Consider the following 23,885-nt stretch of genomic DNA (forward strand, 5'->3'; position numbering starts at 1 on the left):
AGAAACATTCAATACTTTTTTAAAAATGCTACAAAGGAGAAATTGCTGCTGATTTGGGAAGGAAGTACCGTATTTTTTGCACCATAACACTCACTTTTTTCCTCCTAGAAAGTAAGGGGAAATGTCTGTGCGTGTTATGGAGGGAATGCCTACGGGTGGCATGCCTACGGATTTTCCTCCTCTAAAAACTACGTGCGTGTTATGGTCAGGTGCGTGTTATAGAGCGAAAAATACGGTACTTTGGAATGTAGCAATTATATACTCTCATTAAGATAGCCTTCTTCTGGTAGCTATGTTAAGTCACCCTGAATAATTCTGAAGGCAGAAAAGCAGTCCTGCTGTTGTCAATGCTCCTTGCAGAGGTGGTGAAATGTGCGTTGAGGTAAATTCCATTCCCCAGGGGCCATCACAGGAAAAGTTCTTCACCTGTTGACCTGTGGCACAATCGAGAAGCTTAAGAAAAGCCAGAGCTATGTTGCTATGAAGGACAAATAAGTAAACTGGAACTTGATATTTACAAGGAAGAACTTTGTTCATATTTTATCATGCTGATGAGTCATTATTGCCACATAGAAATAATTAGAGAACAGCCTCTGTTCTTTTGACAGCTGCTTTGTTGTTGTTACAGATCATCATTGATCCTGCCTCAGTTGTTGTACATAGGTTTACTTTTGTACCACCTGTCACATTTTTTACTTCACCTTCCTGGCAATATTCATTGTGTCTGTCTTTGAAAAACCTGACTGACTACAAACCAGAGCAGTTTCTTATAGGTGAAGGGGTTTCACTGTTTCACTGCTGCTGTGTTTGAACTCCACAGCTCAGCTGGAGGCAAGCCTCGGAACCTTCTATGCCCCAACAAGGCCTCTCTCTGAGACAACGGTGTTGGAATACAGGGACCAGGTCAGCAGATATGCAAGAAGATTCTTCCACCATCTGCTCAGGTGAATGACAGCTTTAATTTTTTATTAACTTCAAATTAATTACCCATTTCAGTAACCTTGTCCTTTTAATGTGGTTAGCACATTTTCTTAAAAGATTGCCCTGGGGGGGAAAGCATTTATTATCAGTTTTGTTTGTTTAGCTAGACTTTCCTTCTTATCAAGACATGCATTGTAGACAGTGCTTTTATTCTAGAAAAAAGTGTCCCAGAGTACCCACAGAAAAAAGCACTGATTGTAGATAAGGCGCTGTTTTCATTTGTTTTGCTATAATCACATTTTAAAAGTCAACCTTTCCTCAATTTTATAGAGAAGCGAGTGATTCTGTGGATATGCTCTGTGTTTAGACTAATAACTGTTAGCAGGAGCTGAGTTTAATGAATACTAAAAATGTAAATTAGCATTGTGTGGCCTAATACAATTTTTCACACTGAACTTCTAAAATTGGTCAATTTTATTCCTCACTCTTTAAATTTAATGATTATATTATCTACATTTCAGGTCTCAACCCCAACATTAAAATCAGTTTTCAAAACTGACCCCTTATATTAGGTCACTTTCTTAATTTTATGGTTAATGTACCAAATGTACCATTTAGACGCAAGCAGGTGCAAAATGTGTATTCAACCTTGACATGTCTTTAAGATCTTCTAATAGAGACCACAGAGCATTCCCATAAAGGGTTAACAGAGGGAAGGAACAACAGAGAGAAATAATTTAAGAAACTTAAATATTCTAATTTTCCCTTTTAATTTATTAATCTTGAAGAGATGTAATTGGAACAGTTTTTTTAAGCAACCCTAGCAACAGGCATTTATAGAGTTTAAGCCAGTCATTCAAGTTAACTGGTCTAAAGAGTACATAGGAACATATAGGGAAGGTGTGGAAGGGAGGGATAGTGGGGAAAGAATTCTGACCGAAAGAGAAAGCTGAACTGAAGAGTGATGAACACAGAGTAAAGGTGGAGCTAGCTGCTCTGGCACCTGGAGCGGCGCACATGCTGTGCCCACGGGGCACAGTGAGCAGCGAGTGTCCCGGGGGGGTGCCACGAGCAACAAGCAGCCCAGGGGGCGTGCCACCCGCAACAAGCAGCCCAGGGGGCGTGCCACCCGTGGTGAATGGCAAGCGTCCCAGGAGGGTGCTGCCCACGGCAAGTGTCCCAGGGGGCGGGGCGGCAATGTCAAACCCCCCTCAGGGATGACACCCAGGGCGGACCGCACCCACCACACACCCCTTCCTCCGCAGGGTGGATTCAGTAACTCGCCAGAGGTTGCAAACACCAGGAGAATGTCTTGGTAGTGTTTCTGTGTGGTATGGAGGTGCTTAGAAGCCATTTTCCAAGGAGGAAGAATGCGAGTTTGGGGCACTGATAGGTTGTCTAGGAAGTTTGTAGAGGAGAAGGGGTGGGAGGGTTGAGGCTTATTTTATGAAAGGGAAAGGAGAGGTGGCAACAGATAGATGGAAAAGATTCAAATCCAATTAGGAATATTCTGGGGCAGGGATCTTGCAAATGGGTGGTATCAGGTGGATATGAGTAGTGGTCCTTAAGGTGAATCTTTGGCACAAAATAGAATGGTAAAAAGCAGAAAAGGTGGAGGAAAGAACCAGTGGGAAGACAGGCGAAGGGAAATGTCTTCTAAAAAGTTGTAGAGAACATAGAAAGAAAGGGGATTGAATGAATAAGAGTGAACAGAGAGAAGTGGGAATGAACAAGGAAGAGGAGGGGGGGAGATTGTCCGCAGCACTAAAAGGAGGGAGTGGGCGGGGGGGGGGTTCCTTGGAGAAATTGGGAGACCAGTGAGGGAAGAAAGGGGTGCAGGTAGTTAATGGACTTCGTAAGGCAGGCTTAAAGTACCTCTCCTCGTTTGTCTGTATAACTTGAGATCAAGACCATTCGGTACCTCTTTGGCAACAAAAAGGGGGCAAGAGTTTAAAAGATTGCTGTCATCTGGAGCACAAAGCATCCATTTTTATGATCAAGCTCCATTATTAAAGTAAAGCAAAGGCTATGATCCTGTCTTGGTGGCTCACTGGAATCAAAATGGATATAACAAATACTTTAAGTAGTGCTAACTTGGTAGTAAACTGATGATCCAGACTTTTGCTAGCTTCCCAGAAGGTAAAAACTGGCACGCAGCTGAAGGCAATAGCTGCTGCCCCCTTCATGGCAGGCGTCCAAGGGTATGCTCTTGCAGTTTAGCAAGTGATATTCTGGAAAGTCAGAGGTTGAGTTTGGGGATAATGTGTATACCAAAGAAATGATGACCTTGTGTCATGTAGACAGCATTTCTTAGAATGTCCTCAACCTGGCAATGGTGGCAGCTTCTCCTATTATCTCCCACGTCTTTTGAAACATCCTCCCGGTTCAGGTTACCCATAAGCTACCCATGTAAAAAAATGATCAAAGCTAGGGAGATTTCATGACATCAACACAAGTGTGGAGAAGGATTACATAACATATTGAAGCATCAGTTAGCAAAAGTATGAGAAAAAAGACACGGACTTTATTTCACTGTATTTTTATTATTTTTATTTGTTGCCTTTATATAGCACCTTTCAGTCAAGGCACACAGGAGGGGTCTGTCTGGAGCAGGCCCTGATGCTGTCTGTATAGGTTCACTGTAAACGAGTGAAACTTTTGATGTAATGTGCTCAATAGTTTGAAAGCATCTGTAGCCACTATTGTCCACAGGTCTCAGGAAAAGCTGGTCCTACAACCATGAAAAAGTGCGTTGAGTTCTTAATTTTTACTACCAAATGTTGATCTACATTTTAAAAACTGATGAGATATCACACTTAACACAATAGGGATTTTTAGTAGAAGCAGCTACTCATCCCTAACCTTAGTTCCCTCTGCTTTAGTGCTGCCTTTGGTGTGTAGACATGCTGATATGTTTGCTCAATAAATGTAGCTTTCAAGACATACTGTTAAGTTTACATGATCACCAGAGTGAGAGGGCTAAAGCTGGAACAGAAGAAAAGCTGAAGAGAATTAGTGTAATAAAAGCGGGGATTTAACAGACAGGGTTGAGCAAAATAAGTGTGAAACAACAGGTGTCATCGGTTCTTATCAGCATTTTTAATTAACATCTGTTTTCAGCCCAGAGTACTTTGGAAGAGAATGCTGGAGTGTGCCTGTATTTTAAGATAAAGGTAGACTATTGAGGAGTTCCTAAACAGTAAGAGGTTGAGGACCCTAAGAGATAGGGAGGAGTTGTGTGCAGTGGGGATGCTAGTTGCAGCATTTACAAGCCTGAAGGAAAGCCATTTTAGCAACATCCCTACAAGAGATTGCTATGGCAACAAAATATTTTCTCTTAGAGGAAAATAAAAATGATAAGGAGTGTGGGAAATTCAAAGGGAAAGGAGATTCTAATAAAAAGAACGTATGAGATACATTTTGAAAGCAGCTACAGCTTTACTGTTTGAATTATAATTTTAATTGAATAATTCTATGTACCTCTTCAGTCTCTTTCATTGAACGTCTCAGAACTTTGCCAAAATTAAAAGAGCCAAACTGTGAAAAGGAAATGCGTTCATTCTTACAACAACATAAAAGGAAACTGAGGCTACTCAATTATATGTGATTTAGTGCATGTGAAATGGACATCCTATGAAGTTGCCTTTAAATTGTTCCCAGCATCAACTATTGTCACATTGTAATCTATTAATTTATTATGAGGAACGGCTAAGGGAGCTGGGCATGTTTAGCCTGGAGAAGAGGAGGTTAAGGGGTGATATGATAGCCATGTTCAAATATATAAAAGGATGTCACATAGAGGAGGGAGAAAGGTTGTTTTCTGCTGCTCCAGAGAAGCGGACACGGAGCAATGGATCCAAACTGCAGGAAAGAAGATTCCACCTAAACATTAGGAAGAACTTCCTGACAGTAAGAACTGTTCGACAGGGGAATTTGCTGCCAAGGAGTGTGGTGGAGTCTCCTTCTTTGGAGGTCTTTAAGCAGAGGCTTGACAACCATATGTCAGGAGTGCTCTGATGGTGTTTCCTGCTTGGCAGGGGGTTGGACTCGATGGCCCTTGTGGTCTCTTCCAACTCTATGATTCTATGATTCTATGATTCTATAATTTCCAGTCACACTGATGGGGGGATTTTTATATGTTTTTCTCTATACCACTGCAATATATATAGTAAAGTGCATGCTGCCATACAGAAAATTCCTTAATCCATAGGAACACCATTTTAACAGCTCATTCCATACGGACTACTGTCACAGGAACTATTTCAAAACCATGTTGTGCTCCTCGGTCTGTTCATGTGAGAAATGCAGAAACAGAATTTGGACGTTGCAACAACAATATATCTTTTCAACAATAAACCAGCTTTAATTGCTTTCAGAGCCTAATATCCTAGAAGAAGGGGGCTCTACAGAGGACTCCTTCTTCCCTGCCCACTTTTGAAACATTGCATGTCCCCCCACCCTATGAATGTCTCGCTTCTGTTAAAGGAAAAATGAATGCCGGTCTTACTTACGCAAAGATGACAAGCAGGCAGTATTCTACTCAATTGCTTAGCAAGAAGAAAAACTGCTGCTGCTTGCAGTTTTCTGGCCAAAAAACCACAATGGACCTTGGAATGATTGGCAAAGCCTTCCACATTTTGCACTTTTTCTACTTCATTCAAATAACCATTTCTCACTTGCTTTTAATTGTACAGTACTTCTCTTGTACTGATACTCTTAGATTTCTTTTCAGTGTGCTTTCTGAGATACATTCCTGTCAGTTCCTTTAGTTATTTGCACTATGCCATCGTCACACTGTTTACCAGTGTTCTAAAGGCAGGATATACACATACATTGTATTGTAGTGGTTGCTTTCCACCCTAAAGGGTGTGTACACACTCCACTAATTCAGACCAAGAGTGAAAGCCTTATTTTGCGTCTTTAGAATCTCAGAAAGCAGTGTGATGGTAATCCAGTACACACTTCTTCAATCTTTGCAAATATAACACAGAAAAGAAATATATTTCATTATCTGGCATTAACAACAATAACAACAAATTCCACAGATGCTGACTTCAATTAGTATTGGGCAGTCCTTATGTCCAGATAGGTATAGAGGAGAATGAGAGGAGATACGATAACCATCTTCATGTATCTCAAGGCCTGTCACAGGGAAGATAAAGGTAAAGGTAAAGGTACCCCTGTCCGTACGGGCCAGTCTTGACAGACTCTAGGGTTGTGCGCCCATCTCACTTAAGAGGCCGGGGGCCAGCGCTGTCCGGAGACACTTCCGGGTCACGTGGCCAGCGTGACAAAGCTGCATCTGGCGAGCCAGCGCAGCACACGGAACGCCGTTTACCTTCCCGCTGGTAAGCGGTCCCTATTTATCTACTTGCACCCGGGGGTGCTTTCGAACTGCTAGGTTGGCAGGCGCTGGGACCGAGCAGCGGGAGCGCACCCCGCCGCGGGGATTCGAACCGCCGACCTTTCGATCGGCAAGCCCTAGGCGCTGAGGCTTTTACCCACAGCGCCACCCGCGTCCCTCCACAGGGAAGATAGAGGAAGCTTATTTCCTCCTGTTGTGGAGGGCAGGACCCAAACCAATTACACCAAGGTACAAGAAAGGACTTCTGACTAAACATCAAGAAGATCTTTTTGACAGTGACTGTTTGAGCTGTTTGACAGTGGATCGGACTGCCTTGGGAGGTTGTGGTTGTGCGGACTGCCTTGGGAGGTTTTTAAGGAGAAGTTGGGTGTCCATTTGTTATGGATGTATTAGTTGAGATTTCCTGCAATGCAGGGAGTTGGACTACAATTCTGTGATTCTATGAGATTGAGGATTATAAACTATACACCTGACCACATAAAGGGCAGTGAGATTTTCAGAGCACTGAGTAGTAGATGGTGGATGCTCATCCTTCTAACCTTGAAGTGTATGTTTATTTGTGTAAGGGCTGACATTTAGTTTCCACACCACATAAATAATCATTCCAAAACAAAGCTTGTATGAGAAATAATTTCTGATCAGAAAGAAGACTTCACAGGCACATTTCACATATCTAGACCATAGCTGTCAACTTTCAGATTTGAAAATAAGGGATCAGCAGCCTCACCTGTCCCAGGGACAGACTATGGGATATCTAACAATCCGGGATAGCAGCGGGAAGCAGCGGGAAACGGTGCTGGAATAAGGGAATTTACAGCAAAAAAGGGAAGGTTGCCAGCTATGATCTAGACCACTCATCCTCTGGGCACAGGTAGCCTGTGTCAATTGAACAGTACCAATGAAGCTCACTGTTGGTAATATTGTGGTTGTACAGGAGGGGGTGGACTGTACCTTAAGTGCTAATAGCTGATTATGCACACTTCAGAAATATTCAAATGTTAATTTAATTGAAATTTAGGGTGTATATCTTTGCATACTATCTGATGACAGTACCATGGCTTGGTCTGTGGTAAATATTAAACCCTGCAAAGTGAATTGAATTGTGTTCAATAGAATTTCTGCTATTGCTCAATCAGTGAAATATGCAGTGACATTCTACTTGGAGCTGATTTTGCTCTATTTATATAGGAATGTACTGTAAGTAACTACAAAATACACCACTATTTTTCTAAAAAAATAGGGCTCTAAATCTCTTGGAATACTTTTTCAAATTTGTTGTCTTTTTTTGTCATTCCTTTTATCAGATTAAGCAGTCTGTTTTCAAATACTTTTTGATCTCTTGCATTTCTTCTAAATGGAATTGATATTCCATCATAATATATTCTCTGTTACTGAAGCATTCTCCCTTTTTAGTTATTTTGAGTTTAAAAGTAAATATTACACAGTGTGGGTAGCATTGTTTTTCATTTTGTAAAACCAGACTATTGTTTCTGTTCCAAAAATTGCTGATAGGAGAATTTATGAGGAAATTGTTTCTTATGAATAATTAGTCCTTAAGAAATGGGCAGGTTGCCTAGAAAATGAATGAAAGAGTAAACTATTAAATTGAAATATTAAATGAAATAACTGAATTAAAAGTGATCATGTAAGCCCTAAAGCAAATGTTTGGTAACTGTAGTTGATTTAACCTATTTTCATCAACCGTTCTTATGCTTAAATACAATTGCTTGATGTTAAGTAAATGCTCCAACGATATTCCAAATACTTAAAAATTTGCATATGCATTTTTGAATTTGAACAAATTAAAACTTAATTTCTGTTGGATTCAATTACATGCAAATTGTTTCCAATATTCATTACTCTCATTGTCTTCCTTTGGAAGGATTTTAAATGCTCATTTACATATCACACATCATCCTTCACTGGACTTCTTGGTGAGGCAGGTTCTAAGACTTCTTCATTTACAAGGAAAGGTTTATAAATTAAAATTGAGGCACAGATGATTTTCTAAACATTGTGCATTCTTACTGAAAAGGAGGGGGGATGTAGCAGTATTCCTTTTATCAGTTCAGCACCAGGAATACGCTTACATGGTCAATGAGCATGTCTAAGACTGCTTGTTGGTTATAAATAACTAAAAATATTTTCTATTGCCAGCATATTCTCCCTCCCCACAAAAAAAGAAGTACATATAAGAAGGGCAGTGAGACCCACCACCACCAGGGCCAGCCAATAAGTATTAGAGTGTCTTTGTTCTGTGCATCTTTGCTTCTTCATAGGACATGGTTCTGAAATGTTCAGCATGTTTAAACTGTTTTCAGTATATTGTATTTTTAAATCATCACCTGCCCTGGGACCTTAGGTGAAGGGTGAGTTAGAAATCTTACAAGTACCACCACCAACAGCTGCAGAGGCTTTTTGGTCTCTTTTCCTACCTTAGCCTTCCCAAGCCTCAGAGCTTGGAGTGTCCTGTAGCATTTCACGTCCTCTTTAGAACCATGCCACAATATTTATTAACGAGGAATATAACCTCAATAACAGGAGATTTCACAAGATTATCAATCTTTTTTCAAGCAATTTTAATCTCTATTTAGTTTATTTGAATATGCATATGTATAAGAGAACATGGATGCGAATACTTTTAGATCTAAATATACTGTTAAGGTGGACCCTTTGTTCCTTCCTTGGTGTGCCAACATCAGTTTGATAAATTCAGATTTGTGGGCAGTGTTAAACTATAGCTTTGCTCATAGATCATTCTTTGCTGATTTTGATGACTAGCAGAATCTACTGAATTTTCAATGAACTTTACATACACCAGCACCAGATTTAGGGCAGTGTGGGTGGTTCCCTGCACAGGCTGTCAAGACGAAGGGCCACAAAATAAACATAATAATAAAACCTATTATTTATACTGGTACATACTCAGAGTTAGGCCCCGGTCAGACTGGCAATTGATTTGCTGCAGCTGTGATGTTGCCCACTTGAGACCATACGCAGAACAGCAGACAAGAGGTAGGAGGGCATGAAAATAAGAAATATTGGGGGGGGGCACCAAACATTGTCTTTGTTCAGGGTACCATATTACCAAAGTCCACCCCTGCATACACTCAGTAATCATTACAACCTGAGTTATTATTTTTATAGCATTTTATTGAATTATAAAACAAACAAATGAAAGAACAAAACAGATACAGTTACAACCTGTACTTAGCTCCAAATTGCAGATTGGGAAGAGTGGTTGCGGGGAGAATGGCTACTTTAAGGCCATGTAGTGAGTTCATGGTAAAGGTTAGATTTGTCCTGGGGTGGGGTGGGGGGTTTCCTGACTCAAATGCTTAAATGCTGTGCAGCACCAGGTTATGGCATGGTCAATAAAGTCCACTGTTGATGGCAATGTTAGTGTGTGTTGAATACAGAATATGCACGATCACTGACCATTGTACACATTTAGAGGCCAGGTTGGAGAATATGCACAAATTTACAGTATAAACAAGTGATTGTACATGCTCCTTCATTGGCATTGTATAAGATCCTAAGCCTTCCAGTATCACCTGGATACTGTATAAGCCTGTTTGTGCTGTTTATTTCTGCATGTTCTCCTTGATGACCAGTGAATGTCCACAATGGCAGGATTCAAGCACATTTTGTCCTCCAGCACATGTATGCAGTTTTGTGCATGCACATTTCCCCATATTTATTCCTAATATCTTGCGTGTCCTTGTGCATCATGGCTGGCTCTAGCATCTATGGCACCCATAGATCTATGAGGAGCCCTCTGAACTGAGCACCAGTCTCATTCTCATCATTCACTGGTGGGTCTCTCTCTGCCTGATAGTTGGACATAATGCCTTTGGTGCTCCAGATGTTGCTGAAATGCAACTCCCATCAGTTCCAGAATGCATTAGGGATAATGGGAATACTAGTTCAGCAACATCTGGAGAGACAGAATTTTTCCACACGTGCTACATTTCAGTGCGAGTGTGCCACTCGTACGATTCATGTTTAGGCATGATTTCAAACCACCCATCTCTAGATCTCCCAGCATTTGAAAAATTGACAGAGAGGTTAGATTAAAGATTGTAGTTATGGATTTTACTGGAACAGAGCCTCTTCGAGATTCGGAATTTAAAATAAAGGACTATCAAGAAAACTGGCAGAGAGGAATTGAGAGAGGGTTAAGTGCCTCGGATGTGAGATCGCCAGGCTGATTTTGGATGGACTGATGGACTTTGGTTGGGGATCGAAACCGGGAAAGGGGGTGGGAGGGCTTCGGGAATTTAAAGGGTGTAAAAATATGATTCTGTTTTAATTAAGTTGGCTTTTGCCACTAACATAAAAATGGGGAATTTGGGGAGAGATTTGGGGCCAACCTTAGCAAAAGATTATCAAAAATAAGTGTTCCGTGTATAAAGATTGGGATTTTTAAGTTTAAATAGGTTAATTAAATTGATGGAGGAATTTAGGGAAAGTATGTTAAGAATAAGTTTTGAAATATAAAGATAGAGGTTTAGAAGTTAAAATTTGTTTAAGAAAATTGAATTAGAGGAAATAAGGTAAAGTGGGGGGGATAAAAATTGCTGAGCTAAAAATTGGAATTGGAATACAAGAAGGGTAGGTGTGGGGAAGTCAAGGAAATTGGGTATGGAATATAATTATGGTAAACTTTTTAAATTGCTGTTTTTCCTTTTCTTTTTTCTTTTTTTCTTTTTCTCTTTTCTGTTTTCCTTTGTATTCTTTTTTGAAAATTTTAATAAACATAATTAAAAAAAATAGATTAAAGATTGTAGAAGTGAACAAGCAAAACACTCACAGTACGGAACAGGTAGGTTTCTTGCCTGGGGTGGCTAAAATTTATTGTTCAGGGGAACACCAAAACTTGGAACAGGCTCTGCTTCTGCCCACTACATATCTTAGGAGACCATGTATATGCATGCGACTTTATTGATTTCAATGGTGTTCATAAATAAGTATTTCTTGAATTGAGTCCTGTTTACTTCAAATTTAAAATTTCTCTACCTATAAATTGTCATGTTGACAGCCATATGCTACAAAATATACAGACAGAAAGTGATACTTTTTTCAGTGTTATTACTCAGTGCACTTTCAGACAGACGAGAGCTCTAATCTTGAAGGTCATATATCTGTTGGCTTTCACTTTTACCAAAAGAAGTATCAGAACTTCTTGGTTTGCAGGCAGATTTCCTTATCTCTCTTTTCGAAGAGACATACTGTATGGGTTCATGATTGTTTGAGGTACTTTGAATTGTATTTGTAAATTATAGAGGGGCATTCAGACTTGTTTCACTATCACAACCACCTAGGAAAAACAAATATTGGGTTTAACAACATAGTCCAACAAACATGTAGATATGGATGCTGACTACTTATAGAGTATGAAGGAAATAATGGCTGGGCCACAAAGAGCTCAATGGGCTAAACACCAACATCTTGACCTCACTATTCACTATTTATTTATTAAAACGTAAATTTTAATGTATAACAAATATGCTTATCATATCAGGCCTATTCTTAAAGAGGTTACACAGAGAAATGGTGCTTGAAGAATTAAGATGAGCTGCCAGGTTGCTTTACACTTGTGTAGGCATGTTAGCCATGAACTTCAATTTGTCCTTTTTGTTTTCTCCTTGTGCTGTAGGCACCAAAGATTTGAAAAGGCCTTTCTGCTTGCTGTTGATATTGGTGCCCGGGACTTATTTATGGTAAGATTCCTGAAGTATTATTATGAACTATTATTCTTTGGCCATGGGATGATTTATGCCAGTTAGGTGCACAATTTAAAGGCTCCCAAGTAATTAACTATCTTAGCTAATTCTGTGAATTGGCTCGGAGGTGGGTAAGTATCAAGGTTATCACATGCTATTGATAGGTTCTAGGCTCCAGCAATAAGGAGCCTTTCACAACATCACACTATCACATTGTGTGATGATGGTGTGAATGGGCTCTTGCTGTCTAAACTTACAACTCCCCTAATTGCCAGACAACCACCAGCACCTTCACTTATGGTTGATTTGATCTTTGAGCTCTGTCTGTTGTTCTTTTGAACACACACACACACACACACACACAAACAAACACACACACACACACACACCCCTTCTGCAACACAACTATCTTTCAGCAAAGTTACAAGGTATCCACCAGTTCAGCAGTGCCAAAAGTTCTGTCCGGCCAGTCACCCTGGATGAGAGGGACCTTTGGCCAGATCCAAGAGGGCTCTTCTTCTGCTTTTATGTTCACATTTTAGGTCTCTGTAGAAAGTGGCATAGAATGCTTGCTTCTCTTGAAATTTGAGAAGTCAAAGCTGAAAATGAGAGTTATATTTCAGCACTCTTATCCTTCCAGCAAGAGCAAAATTAACCGGTTCTTAAAAGGATCTGTGTGCAAGTTCTGTGGGAAACTCTTTTCTTGTAAGATCTTGTACCACAGTATGACAGCGAGGTCCAATGGACAAAGGCAGCCGTGCTTTCTCAGTCTCCCAGCATGTTCCAGCATATTTCTTTGTTTTTGAAGAAAAACAATAGGGGGAAAACCTTTTGAGAGTTGCATTTGCTCAACTCTTTGAATAATGAAGACATTCTGTTTAAATTAAGCTTTGACACTAGCTGTTAATATCATTTATCCTATTAAGCTACTTGCCCTGCTAGTTTGATCTTAATATTTAAATTCTATGTTAAATTGTACAATTACATTCTTCTTTTATGGGTTATGAAAATTCCTTTCTAATTATACGAAAAGAAATTGCATGAACCTTTTAATGCTTTCTAATGTACAGCTCTAATCATCTAGCTTATTCCATCTAATTAGAAAGATGTGTGTACTGTGATAAACTTTCCTAACTAAGCATGCTTCAAAAGAATATATTCAAAACGTACTTCTGACAAAGTAATTATATATGTTGTATTTATTTATATTTAAATTCCCTTGCTTTCCTCTTTATACTTCTTAAATTTCATTTCCCCCCTTCCCTGTTGTCATGTAAGTCTCTTCACTAAGGCAGTGGTTGCCAGCCTTTTTAGGCTACTGGGCTCATTTTGAATTTTCAGAATGCATAGCATTTCACAAAATTACAGAGACAGTCTGACAACCTTATGCTTGCCATGGGAAGTCAGCTATGTCCTGCTGATCCTGATTGTGGCGATAACACAATATTGATTCTACACACACACACACACACACACACACACACAGAGTGTTACTGTCTTATAGCAACAGGGAGCAGTACCAGGAAAAATGTACAAAAGTGGCCACTCACTTCTAATTGCTTAGAAGGCATCTGCCCTCTAACTTTCTTTCTTTCTTTCTTTCTTTCTTTCTTTCTTTCTTTCTTTCTTTCTTTATGAAAGCACAGGATTCCTCAATGAAAGTTTTTTGGGGGCACCATGGGGCACTCACAGGCACTGGGTTGGTGACCCCTCCACTATGTAAATACAGACATTTCAGATGATTTCTTCAAAATGCCCAGAATCCCTTTCAGTATATGAGACCTGCACTTTCCCCTCTATATACTGCTAAGCTTTGAGAACTGTGTTCTTGCCACCCGTTGTGTTGACTACAGTTATGTCCTCTCTCTGTCCTTTATTTTTGCAGCATCTCCCCATCCCCCACAAAAAGTTAACTCACCTTACTCTTGCTGCTGACTCCCCGCCCCTCATTTTCAAGTTCTAACTTCTAACTTTCACAACTTGTTCCCTTTAGGCCCCCTTCTCTAAACCTCTTCTCATGCTGCTGTCTATACCTGAAGTCTTTCCCTATTTGTTCAACGAGTCAGTTAGTTCTCCAGCTTTTAGTTCCTCCTCAAGGCCCCTTTCTTTACCCTGAAGTAGCAGATCCACCTTCATTATCTCATCAGGTTCTCCTCCACCACATCCCCATCTTTTTATTCATTCTGTGGCATCTCATCCTCTAGTGTGTATTACAATATGGCCTAGCTGCTGCTGTGCTATAACAATCTATATGCCTCTCCTCTTAGACCCATTTTATCCATCTGATGTAAATTACAAGTCTACTTAGGTACATCATTTCTGTGGTTCTATAAAACTCCTAATAGGCTGTCAGTTTTAATAAGTTAGAACAGTAACAGACACAAAGTGTGTGGTCAAATCTTAAGAGTTGTTGCCCTAGCACATAGGGCATAGGATGAGGCATTCCAAGAGCTGTGCCAGTTGCTCAGAGTTGATATACCACATATATCTGACATGTATTCTTACACCCATGTTTTCTAAAAGTTCTAAACACCCAGCAACTTCCACTAGAAGCAGCTTAGTCTGCAATCCTATATCATGGGCATAGCCATGGGGCGTGTCAGGGGGCATCTGCTCCCCCCGCCCCGATCAAATAAATCAATAAAAAATACTTAACTAACTGAGGTTCTGCCCCCCCTAACATGAAGCCTGTCCCCCCCCAACATAAATCCTAGCTACGCCCATGGCAGAACAGGTTTTGACTTTAGCTAATGGGTAGAAAATGTGCACTAGAAGTCAATCCTCTGGGAACTGCCCTAAAATTATGATGAAGGGCGGTAGATAAATCTCATAAATAAATCAGTCCATTGCTTATTTGCTTCTCTTCTACTCTTGACGATAAACTTAGAGCTTTAGCATCCTCCTTCTTCTAAGCCGTTACTTTGCCTTCTATACTCTTCACAAAATATGCCATTGCTTTTTCCATAGTGGTGCCCCGCAAGACGAAATTAATTCGTTCCACAAGTTTTTTCTTCTTGCGAGTTTTTTGTCTTGCGAAGCACGGTTTCCCATAGGAATGCATTGAAAATCAATTGCTGCGTTCCTATGGAGACCGCCTTCAGACCAGGTCCGGGGACAGTCTGTCCCCGGACCTCTTCTGAAGGCAGGCTGGGGGAGAACGGCAAGCTCCGGGGACAGAGGTGAAGGGGCAGCGCTCCTTCGCCTCTTTCCTCGAACCTCTTCTGTAGGCAGGCGGGGGGAGAACGGCTTTTCTTCCCCCACCGGACTTCAAAAGAGCTGCGGGAAGTCCGGCAGGGGTCCAAGGGATTCCCTCACCGCCGCCCGTGTTTAAAGGCACTCTGGGGAAAGCAGCGAAGCGCGCTGCTTTCCCCGAGCGCTTCTAAAGGCGGGTGGCGGTGAGGGAATCCCTTGAACCCCCGCCGGACTTCAAAAGAGCTTCAGGAAGTCCGGCGGGGGTCCAAGGGATTCCCTCCCAGCCCGCCCTGCTCCGCTGAAGTTTAGAGGGAGCCTGTGGGGAAAAACTCAAAAAAAAATTCATTTTGCGAGAAAGGCCCATAGGAAAATTTGTCTTGCGAAGCGGCTAAAAAATCAGAAAACCCTTTCGTCTTGCGCATTTTTCATTTAGCGAGGCATTCGTCTTGCGGGGTACCACTGTACCACAATGAAACTTGTGCTTCCGGACTTTCGGGTCAGCGCCATCGACGAATGGCGGAGTTCCTCCGATCGGAGGAACGGGCTCCGTGGAAATTGGGTCTTCCTGCCGCGGCGAAGGCGGGGACCCGCTAGAAATCCCAGGCGGAGGAGCCTGGGAACGTGGGGTTCGGCAGAGCACCAAGAGTGCCTCCCCTACTCGCAGGGAAACCCCCTTTTTGGGGCTCCGGGGCGAAGTGGGGTGAGCAGCGCGGTGCAGCGAACCGATTGCTACTTTCACGGAGGGAAGCCGCACAGCCATCGCCGGAGAGCGCTGACTGTTTCCTGATGACAATTGGACTCTAAACAAAGTACCCGTGAGTAAAAATGGAAAATTGGATTAAGAAATTTGTGAATTAGGCTCTGAAGCGGGAAGGTTTAAACAGGAAGTCCACCTTCCACTTTTTGTAAACAGACTGAAGCAAAAACCTTGCAATCTGATAGCCTGGAAAGTTGTCTTAAATATGGAAATTTCCTGCATCTACTACCAATAAAACCCCCTTGGAAGCAGGAGAAAAGGGGGGGGGTTTGACTGTTTAAGCCTGCAGGAGAGAGAGTAAAGGAATATAAGTTTCCATCGCCCCAAACCTGGGAACGGGGTGTCAGGACAGAAATCGTTGGAGACGTCCATTGATTAAAAGTGGAGCACTTTGACAGATAGTCAAAAAAAGAGAGAGAAACAAACTAACTTCAACGCTGCTTTCTGCATTTCTGCATTTTAAAGAAACAAAGTATTTGAAAATCGAAAGTAATTTTCCTTTGTCGGATACGTTTTTAAAGATGGATACAAATAGAAATTGTGTCCCCTAGAGGGAGCCTGTCAGTTTGCTGTTGCAGTTTATTCGGAGACTTCACAGCTGCGAGATTGAGATCGTGGGACCAGTCGTTTGACCTTGAACAGAAATGTGCTGGGAGGAAGTTTTGGTGTCTGCCCTTGGCAGGACAAATGCATTGCTGGAGCAGTTGCATGAGAAGATGAACTTGATGAATGAAAAGTTGGACTTGATGACTGCTGTAGCCAGTGAATATGATTTAACAGAAAACAAGGATAAAGAAACTATACAGAGACCAATTCAGGAAACTGGTTTGACAGGGCAAGTCCAAGGGCAGATGAAGACGGAAGAGGTTGCGACTGCACCCCAAGCAACACAAATGGTGAGACCTAAAGTTCTGCAGGAGCAAAAGCCGCTGCTTTGGAAGATTGAACTTGGAGTGTGGCTGGAAGCGTCTGGAGTCAAGGAAGCTCTTAATTCTGGTGGGACTAAGAAACAGGTTGATAATTACTTTTTGGATAACCACTTTTTGGATTACAATGACGATGACGGGGGGTGGGACTGCGGGGAATGGGCTAGTTTGATGAAGGAAAATGGAGATTATTACCAGCTGGAATTCCCCGGAGACCCACTCCCCAAGGAGAAAGGAAAGAAACTACGAGAGAAACCAACAAAAGACAAAGAAGAGCGTAAGCACAAACAAGAACAAGAAAATTTGCAGAAGGGGCATAGAAGAGACTTAAGGGCCTCGGACATAAGATCACCAGATTGATGGACTGGATGCAATGGTTAGAAAGGACTGACATAACCCGAGACCAGGAAGAAGGGACGTTGGATAAAAACTAGAGAAAAAGAAAAAGTCTATAAAAAGAAAAAATTCTTTCTATTTTTGGAATTAGTGTAACACTAATGAAATACCAGGGATTATGCTGGAATGGAACCAATTGGCTTTAGTAAAAAGGATTTAAGGAGTTATGTAGAAATATGGCTTAAAATTTGAATTTTAAGATTTTTAAGGCAAGATAAGGTTAAAGAAATTAATGTAAATTGAACAATAGAATATAGCAAAAGGTGGAAAGGATATGTTGAGTTAATAAACAAGATAGACTGTTAAGATAAATTATTTAAACAAAAATTGAGAAATATGGCAAGAATTTGCTGAAACAACGAATTAAGCTAGAATACAAAAAGGGAGGTGTGAGGAGGTCTAAGAAACAAGCAAATGAAAAGATGCAATATGGGATTTGTATTCTTTTTTCTTGTTTTTTCTTTTTGTACTTTCTTTTTGATATATTTTTCTGTTGTATTTTTCTGTTCTTTTTTTTCATACTTATGTATTTTTGAAACTTTGAATAAATATCATTTTTAAAAAAAGAAACTTGTGCTTCCTTTTGAAGCAAGGAGACATTTCAAAAAAACACTATTTTGTTTCTTTTCTAGACATGAATCTAAATGATTATGAAGCTGAAGTTCTCATTGATCATAGATAGATGAAATTTTACTAGGTCAGACATAAGCTCCACTTGACAGCACTTCTTGGATGGTGGGTGCATTCCCCAAGGACAGTAGGGAGTATTTATTTATTTTTTCTTTGGTGATCATTCATAGCTGAGTAAGATTGTCTTCCATGAATATGGTCTTAACAGTGTGTCTGTAAGTGGCTGTGGAGGCCAATTCTGGATCCACATGTCCTTCCACATGGAGACATAGGTTTCCGGGGGGGGGGAGAGTTGATCATGGTGAGGATTTGCCAAACGTGCCTTCCTCTTAGCTCCTTGCGTCCTGAGTTCAAGTGTCTTCAAAGCCCATGGCACCTTTGGTAAAGGCTGTTCTCCAACTGGAGCGCTCACAGGCCAGTGTTTCCCAGTTGTTGGTGTTTATACTACATTTTTAAAGATTTGCCTTTAGAGCATTTTTAAACCTCTTTTGTTGTCCACCAGCATTACGCTTTCCATTCTTAAGTTGGGAATAGAGTAGTTGCTTTGGAAGACGATAATCAGGCATCTGAACAACATGACCAGTCCAACAAAGTTGATGCTGAAGAATCATTGCTTCGACCCTGGTGATCTTTGCTTCTTCCAATTCAGTGGCATTAGTTCACCTGTCTTCCTAAGTGATACGTAGAAATTTTCGGAGACACTGTTGATGGAATCTTTCGAGGAGTTGGAGATGGCATTTATAAGTGGTCCATGTTTCACAATTGTATGGTAAAGTTGGTAGTAAAATAGCTTTGTAAACAAGCATTTTGGTTTCCCTGCAAATGTCCTAGACCTCAAACACTCTGCACTTCAGTTGGGAGAAAGCTGCACTCACTGAATTCAGGCAATGCAGGATTTCAGCATCAGTGTCGGCCTTTGTGGAAAGATAACTGCCTATGTAGGAAAAATGATTGACATTTTTCAATGTTACACCATTAAGTTGGATTTGTGGTGCTGAAGAGGGGTTGTTTTTGGTTTTTTGGATATTGAGCGATAGGCCAAGCTTTCCATAAGGTTCTGCGAAGATAGTTAGGATGGTTTGGAGGTCATCTTCTGAGTGTGCACATACTATCTTGTCATCAGCATATTGAAGCTCTATGACAAAGGTTATGGTAACCTTATTCTTTGCTTTCAGCCTACTCAAATTGAAGAGCTTGCCATCTGTTCAATATATGATTTCTACTCCAGTGAGGAGTTTTCCTTTGACAATGTGTAGGTTCATGGTGATGAAAATAATAAATAGAGTTGGGACTATAATGCATTGGGAAGTATTATTTTGACCAGGAAATATGCACAATTTTATCTTGGGACTGATTATGTGCATATTTTCCATGAGACGTGGTGAATCTGCCCTGTGGCTTGTTGTTATGCATATTAGCTGTGCAATTCACTTTCTCCTGTCATATATTTATTAGTTTAGTAAGTGTTGTGCAACCCTCTTTAAAAGCTTCTTTGGCTCAACCCTGGTGTCCTCCGACATAATGCTCTAATAATAAAATTATTTCACTGAAAAGCACCACATCAAATATAAATGAAACAATGGCTATCAATTTCTACAAAGTTCAAATACAATAGAAAAGGGCATTACATGATGGATACCACCTACTTTTATTGGGTAAAGGCTAATCCTACATGTGACAGCAAGGATCAAGCAATATTAAAGTTGTTAGTTTTAAATCCTTTTGTGCTGTGTTCCAGCTTTCAGCTGCTGACAATTCAAAAGGACATCCACTGTACTGTTACAGGTAGGATAGACTCAAGGAATAGACACTTTAATAAAAGTGTCACATTTTTAGTCATGGCCTGATTGGTAAAGAACAAGAAAATTCTGAACAGTACTTGGAATTTTGCCCAGAAATATCTTATAAAGGAAGGCATACAAGATGTATTGAAATTAATGAGTGATCACTGCCAATGCTTAACTAAAGTTGTTTTTAGTTACAACATATTCTTAGTCAATTTTCTTGTTTATTGCGTGTTTTATATCATAGCTTACATAATAGAATCATAGAACTCTACACCAAGGGACACCAAGCATCATCTGTTTGAAAGTCATTTATCAATTAGTGGATGAGGAGGACCAAGTTTCCTATCATGCCCTGATTTATTTTAGAATCAGTATGTGGTGTGATACCTGGGAAACGGGTATAGTTGACCAGTAGTTCCAGCTTTCATGATAATCTAATTCTTTGTGATGCAGCGGCCACAGAGTGGAAAGTTTTATCATTGCCACTCATCTGATGCATTGCTGAAGAAAGCCTGGCTTGCAAGTAAACCATAATTAAAAATAAATTGGCTTACCATTGTAGTTTATTAGGATCAAACAACTGCAATGACTGGCTTGCATATAAGGGCAAGTCAGTCACTGGTTTGTCCTTGCTAACCCACCCTGCTCCACCACTGCGCACTGAAGGAAGGAGTGCAGGAGGAACTAAGTGTGGTCTGCAAACCGCTTGTTCACATGAAAGCATATTTTAATTTAATATTTAATTTAATCTGTGGGTTAAAGTGACATGCCAACAGAATCAGTGTGATCATAATGTAAGTTTTAAGTTGCAGTGCAGTATAATATTTTACCATGCACCTCCAACTCTGAAAAATTAGTGTATTGTGTTTAACCTGTAAATCCTTAAAACAGTTGCCATAAAATGTCAGTGTACAAAGTTGCTTATTATACAGTGAAAAAACAAATGACAACCAAGATTGGTTAGTTCACAGCTATTGTGTTAACTAAATTGACAGTATAAACCTTTACCCTTTTAAGAACTTGCTCAGGGCTCCTTGCTGACAATCATATTGGGTCTATGGACAGAGGAACTACAATATTCATAGCAAACACTTTATTTCTTTGCCCCAAGACATACATTCTTCTAAAACCACACCTGCTTTTCATTTCAGGAGAACTATGCATATTCAGACTACTAAAGTTCTGTGAAGTTGCATGCCTTCATGTTCAGCCCACGTTCCTTAGCCCTTAAGTTTTTTTGTATGCCCTAATCCTGTATGTGTTTGCATTTCTTCCTATGTATAGGTAACATACACATAGCAATTACTCAGGGAGGGTACTATCCCTTTATTTTTCCGTTGTTACAGATTTGTAACTTCCTAGGTGGATAAAAACAAGTTTTACAAGTTTATTCCAATTATGACTGTGTATGCTTGAGTAGAGATTAGCTGCTATAATTAGCAGCGAAAAAACTACACAGATACCTATAAATTTTTATGAACATTCCCTGTGCACTGTAAAGTCTTGCTTGTTGAAATTATTAAAAATTGTTCAGACTGCTTCAGTTACAACTTGCTAGTAACTCAAATGGAGGAAAACTTGAAAAGAAAGCTGCTTTATAATGTTCAGTTTGTGCATTTTTTAATCTGTGATAAGTGCAATTTTCTAACAGGTCCCCCTCAAAATAAGAGGGGTGGGTGGGTGGGACAAGCAATCCTATTTCCCAAACATTAGACTCCCAACAACTCCACCCGCACATCTATCTACCTATCTGAAATACAGTAGTCTTCATTCCCTAATAAGAGGCAACTAATAAGGTCATCCAGTTCTGCCCCCAAACAAAAAACATTGTAGAAAGTTCATTTCTGCCCCAAATTCCCCACCCCTCAAAATTTAAAGACAACTTGCACAAAACCCATTTGCTGAAATTTTGTAGACTACATCAATTCAGCAAGGCTTGATATTCCTGCATGTTTCATTCAATTATATCAAAAGATTAGAAAGTTACATGTTTGTTGATTTCCCCACTATAGTCAACTATAAAAGTTGGAAGTTTCAGACTTTCCAAAAAGAGGTTCTGGTTCAGACCTGTGCCTAAAACAGGTGTTCTTGAAGTGCCTCAAACTGATCTGATCCACTTTCCAAAGTAGAATTCCAACTGAATCTTGCTTTGGAACACCCTCCTAATACACCATTCTTCCCTATTCCCAGTGTCAGTAAGCATGCAGTCACCATGCAGCCTTTTCAGACTATAGCAGGGGTGTCAAACTCAAATTCATCGGGGGGCCGCATCAGCAGTTTGGTCACCCTCAAAGGGCCGGTTGTTCAGGCAGCCGTTGGATCTGTCACATCACAGGATGGCATGCGCTCAATATAAAAACAAGTGGAGGTTTCCTGAATGCATGTAAAGTGGAGGTTTCCTGTGTAGAACGGCCGGCGCCACTAGAGGGCAGACATTCTCTGGCTTGTAGGCTGCCGCACATGCGCTGAAGAGGCAGCTTTCTTGTGTCAAAAAAAAAGAAGTGAGAATAAAAGGTGAAGGCTGGCGGCCGGCGGCAGCTACACGGGCCACATGACGAGGTCTGGTGGGCCGGATTCGGCCCGCGGGCCTTGTGTTTGACACCTGTGGACTATAGCATACAGAAAGCATGAAGAAGATCAGAACTATACTCTGTGCAGATTTACAGCTGCACCCAGAGAATGATTTGGATCTATCCTCCTTTTGCTTTGCTTTCCCATTTCTCAGGTGAGCATCTCTTGTTCCAGTGCTTCCATTCCAAATATCATTCTTACTCTTGCCATTTAAAGAATAAATATGCAAGACTTAGGTAATACTCCTTCCCATTTAGTTGAAATCATGATATAGTATTATATAGACTGTAGCAGGTCTGTCTCTTGAATAGTTGGGTTCTTTGCAGAGAGAGAATACATTTCTATTCCTTTTTGACTGTGGGTTTTTTGTGGGGTTTTTTTTTGCAAGTAAACATAAAACCAAGACTAGGGGCATTAATTTGAAAATAGTTTTTACGAATTATGGAAAGAAACAATGTTGTAAAGGCACATAGAGAATTGCATTGTCTCAATGCAAATTATATAATAACCATCTATAATTGGTTTGCTTTTTCAAATTGTCAATTATTTATTAAGCTGTAGTTTGCTAAACTTAGGCTGCAATCCTAACCCCCACTTACCTAGGAGTAAGCACCACTGACTTCAACAGAACTTCCTTTTGAGTAGACATGGTTATGATTGCACTGTTAAGCATTAAGAAAAGGACCTGACTCTTTGCACTATAATGAAGCACATGCTTCCTTCTAAAGAAAGAAGAACCTTCTCATTCTGCAACAGAAAAGTTTATAGATAAAAAAGCCTGTGCTGCTCCCAAAATAATTTCAAGCAAGGCAAGACGGAGGTCCAAAAGCACACACTGCAACACAACTTAATGGATACTGACTGGCAATCTGAGAGATGAGTCCCTAATATTTCTCCCTTTAGACATTGCTTTCCTTGCCTAGACACACATTTTAATCAAAATCTCATAGATTTTATCTGCAAAGAAACCAGAAATTTTCTCACAGCAGGAGGGACTTGCATCAGCAGCCAAGTGAAGACAGTCTGGATTAACCAGACTACCTGCCACCTGGAACAAATCCACTGATTGAGGCTTCGCAGATAACACATTGGAAGCAAAGGAATATTTCCTCTCTCTTTTTAACAATACACACAGCCATGACATAAAATATAATTCAGATAACTTGACTTAGTAATATATTCTGATAGGATTTTTCTCTCTGTGTGTCTCCCCCCCCCCCCACTGGCTTCATTTGTTTGCCCATCACACATAAAATAATGGGAAGCCAAGGAGCAAGGCACTAGGTATTCAAAAGCATAAGGACTCCTCTTTCAGGTCAAAGACCACTAGGAAAAAACACATATTTCCATGCAGCATGTCCTTAACATCATTTAGAATTTGGGTATATCTGCATCTGTTAAAAGGTTCTTTAAAACAGGCTCCAAGCACCACACTCCCTTCAGCAATGTGTGCTTTTCATTGAGAAGTAAATACCTGCTGTTTCTCTTTACTTTATTCCCAGTCCAAGAAGGGAATTAGCAGTTGCCATATTTGAGGAATAGCTAATGTGGCACCCTCCAGATGTTGTGGATTGCAACACACATCAGCCCCAGCCTTCATGGGGCATCACACTG

The 23,885-nt window shown here is 40.5% G+C and overlaps 2 protein-coding genes across 11 annotated transcripts in view; one reads left to right on the forward strand and one right to left on the reverse strand.

The window, feature by feature from the left end:
• WDPCP (WD repeat containing planar cell polarity effector) overlaps positions 1–23,885 on the forward strand; it is a 194,110-nt gene that overhangs the window by 110,723 nt on the left and 59,502 nt on the right. For all 10 annotated transcript variants that reach the window (XR_008329325.1, XM_053380319.1, XM_053380318.1 and 7 more), the window contains 2 exons: positions 821–944; positions 11,946–12,009. Coding sequence is in view for 9 of the 10 variants with exons in the window: in XM_053380319.1 (XP_053236294.1) it covers positions 821–944; positions 11,946–12,009 (188 nt within the window). In the remaining variant the exon portion in view is untranslated. The remainder of the gene's footprint in view (positions 1–820; positions 945–11,945; positions 12,010–23,885) is intronic.
• Positions 1–23,885, reverse strand: part of OTX1 (orthodenticle homeobox 1) — a 132,377-nt gene that overhangs the window by 4,309 nt on the left and 104,183 nt on the right. The window lies entirely within an intron of this gene.

This window comes from Podarcis raffonei, chromosome 3, assembly GCF_027172205.1.
Source record: "Podarcis raffonei isolate rPodRaf1 chromosome 3, rPodRaf1.pri, whole genome shotgun sequence".
NCBI classification, from domain to species: domain Eukaryota; kingdom Metazoa; phylum Chordata; class Lepidosauria; order Squamata; family Lacertidae; genus Podarcis; species Podarcis raffonei.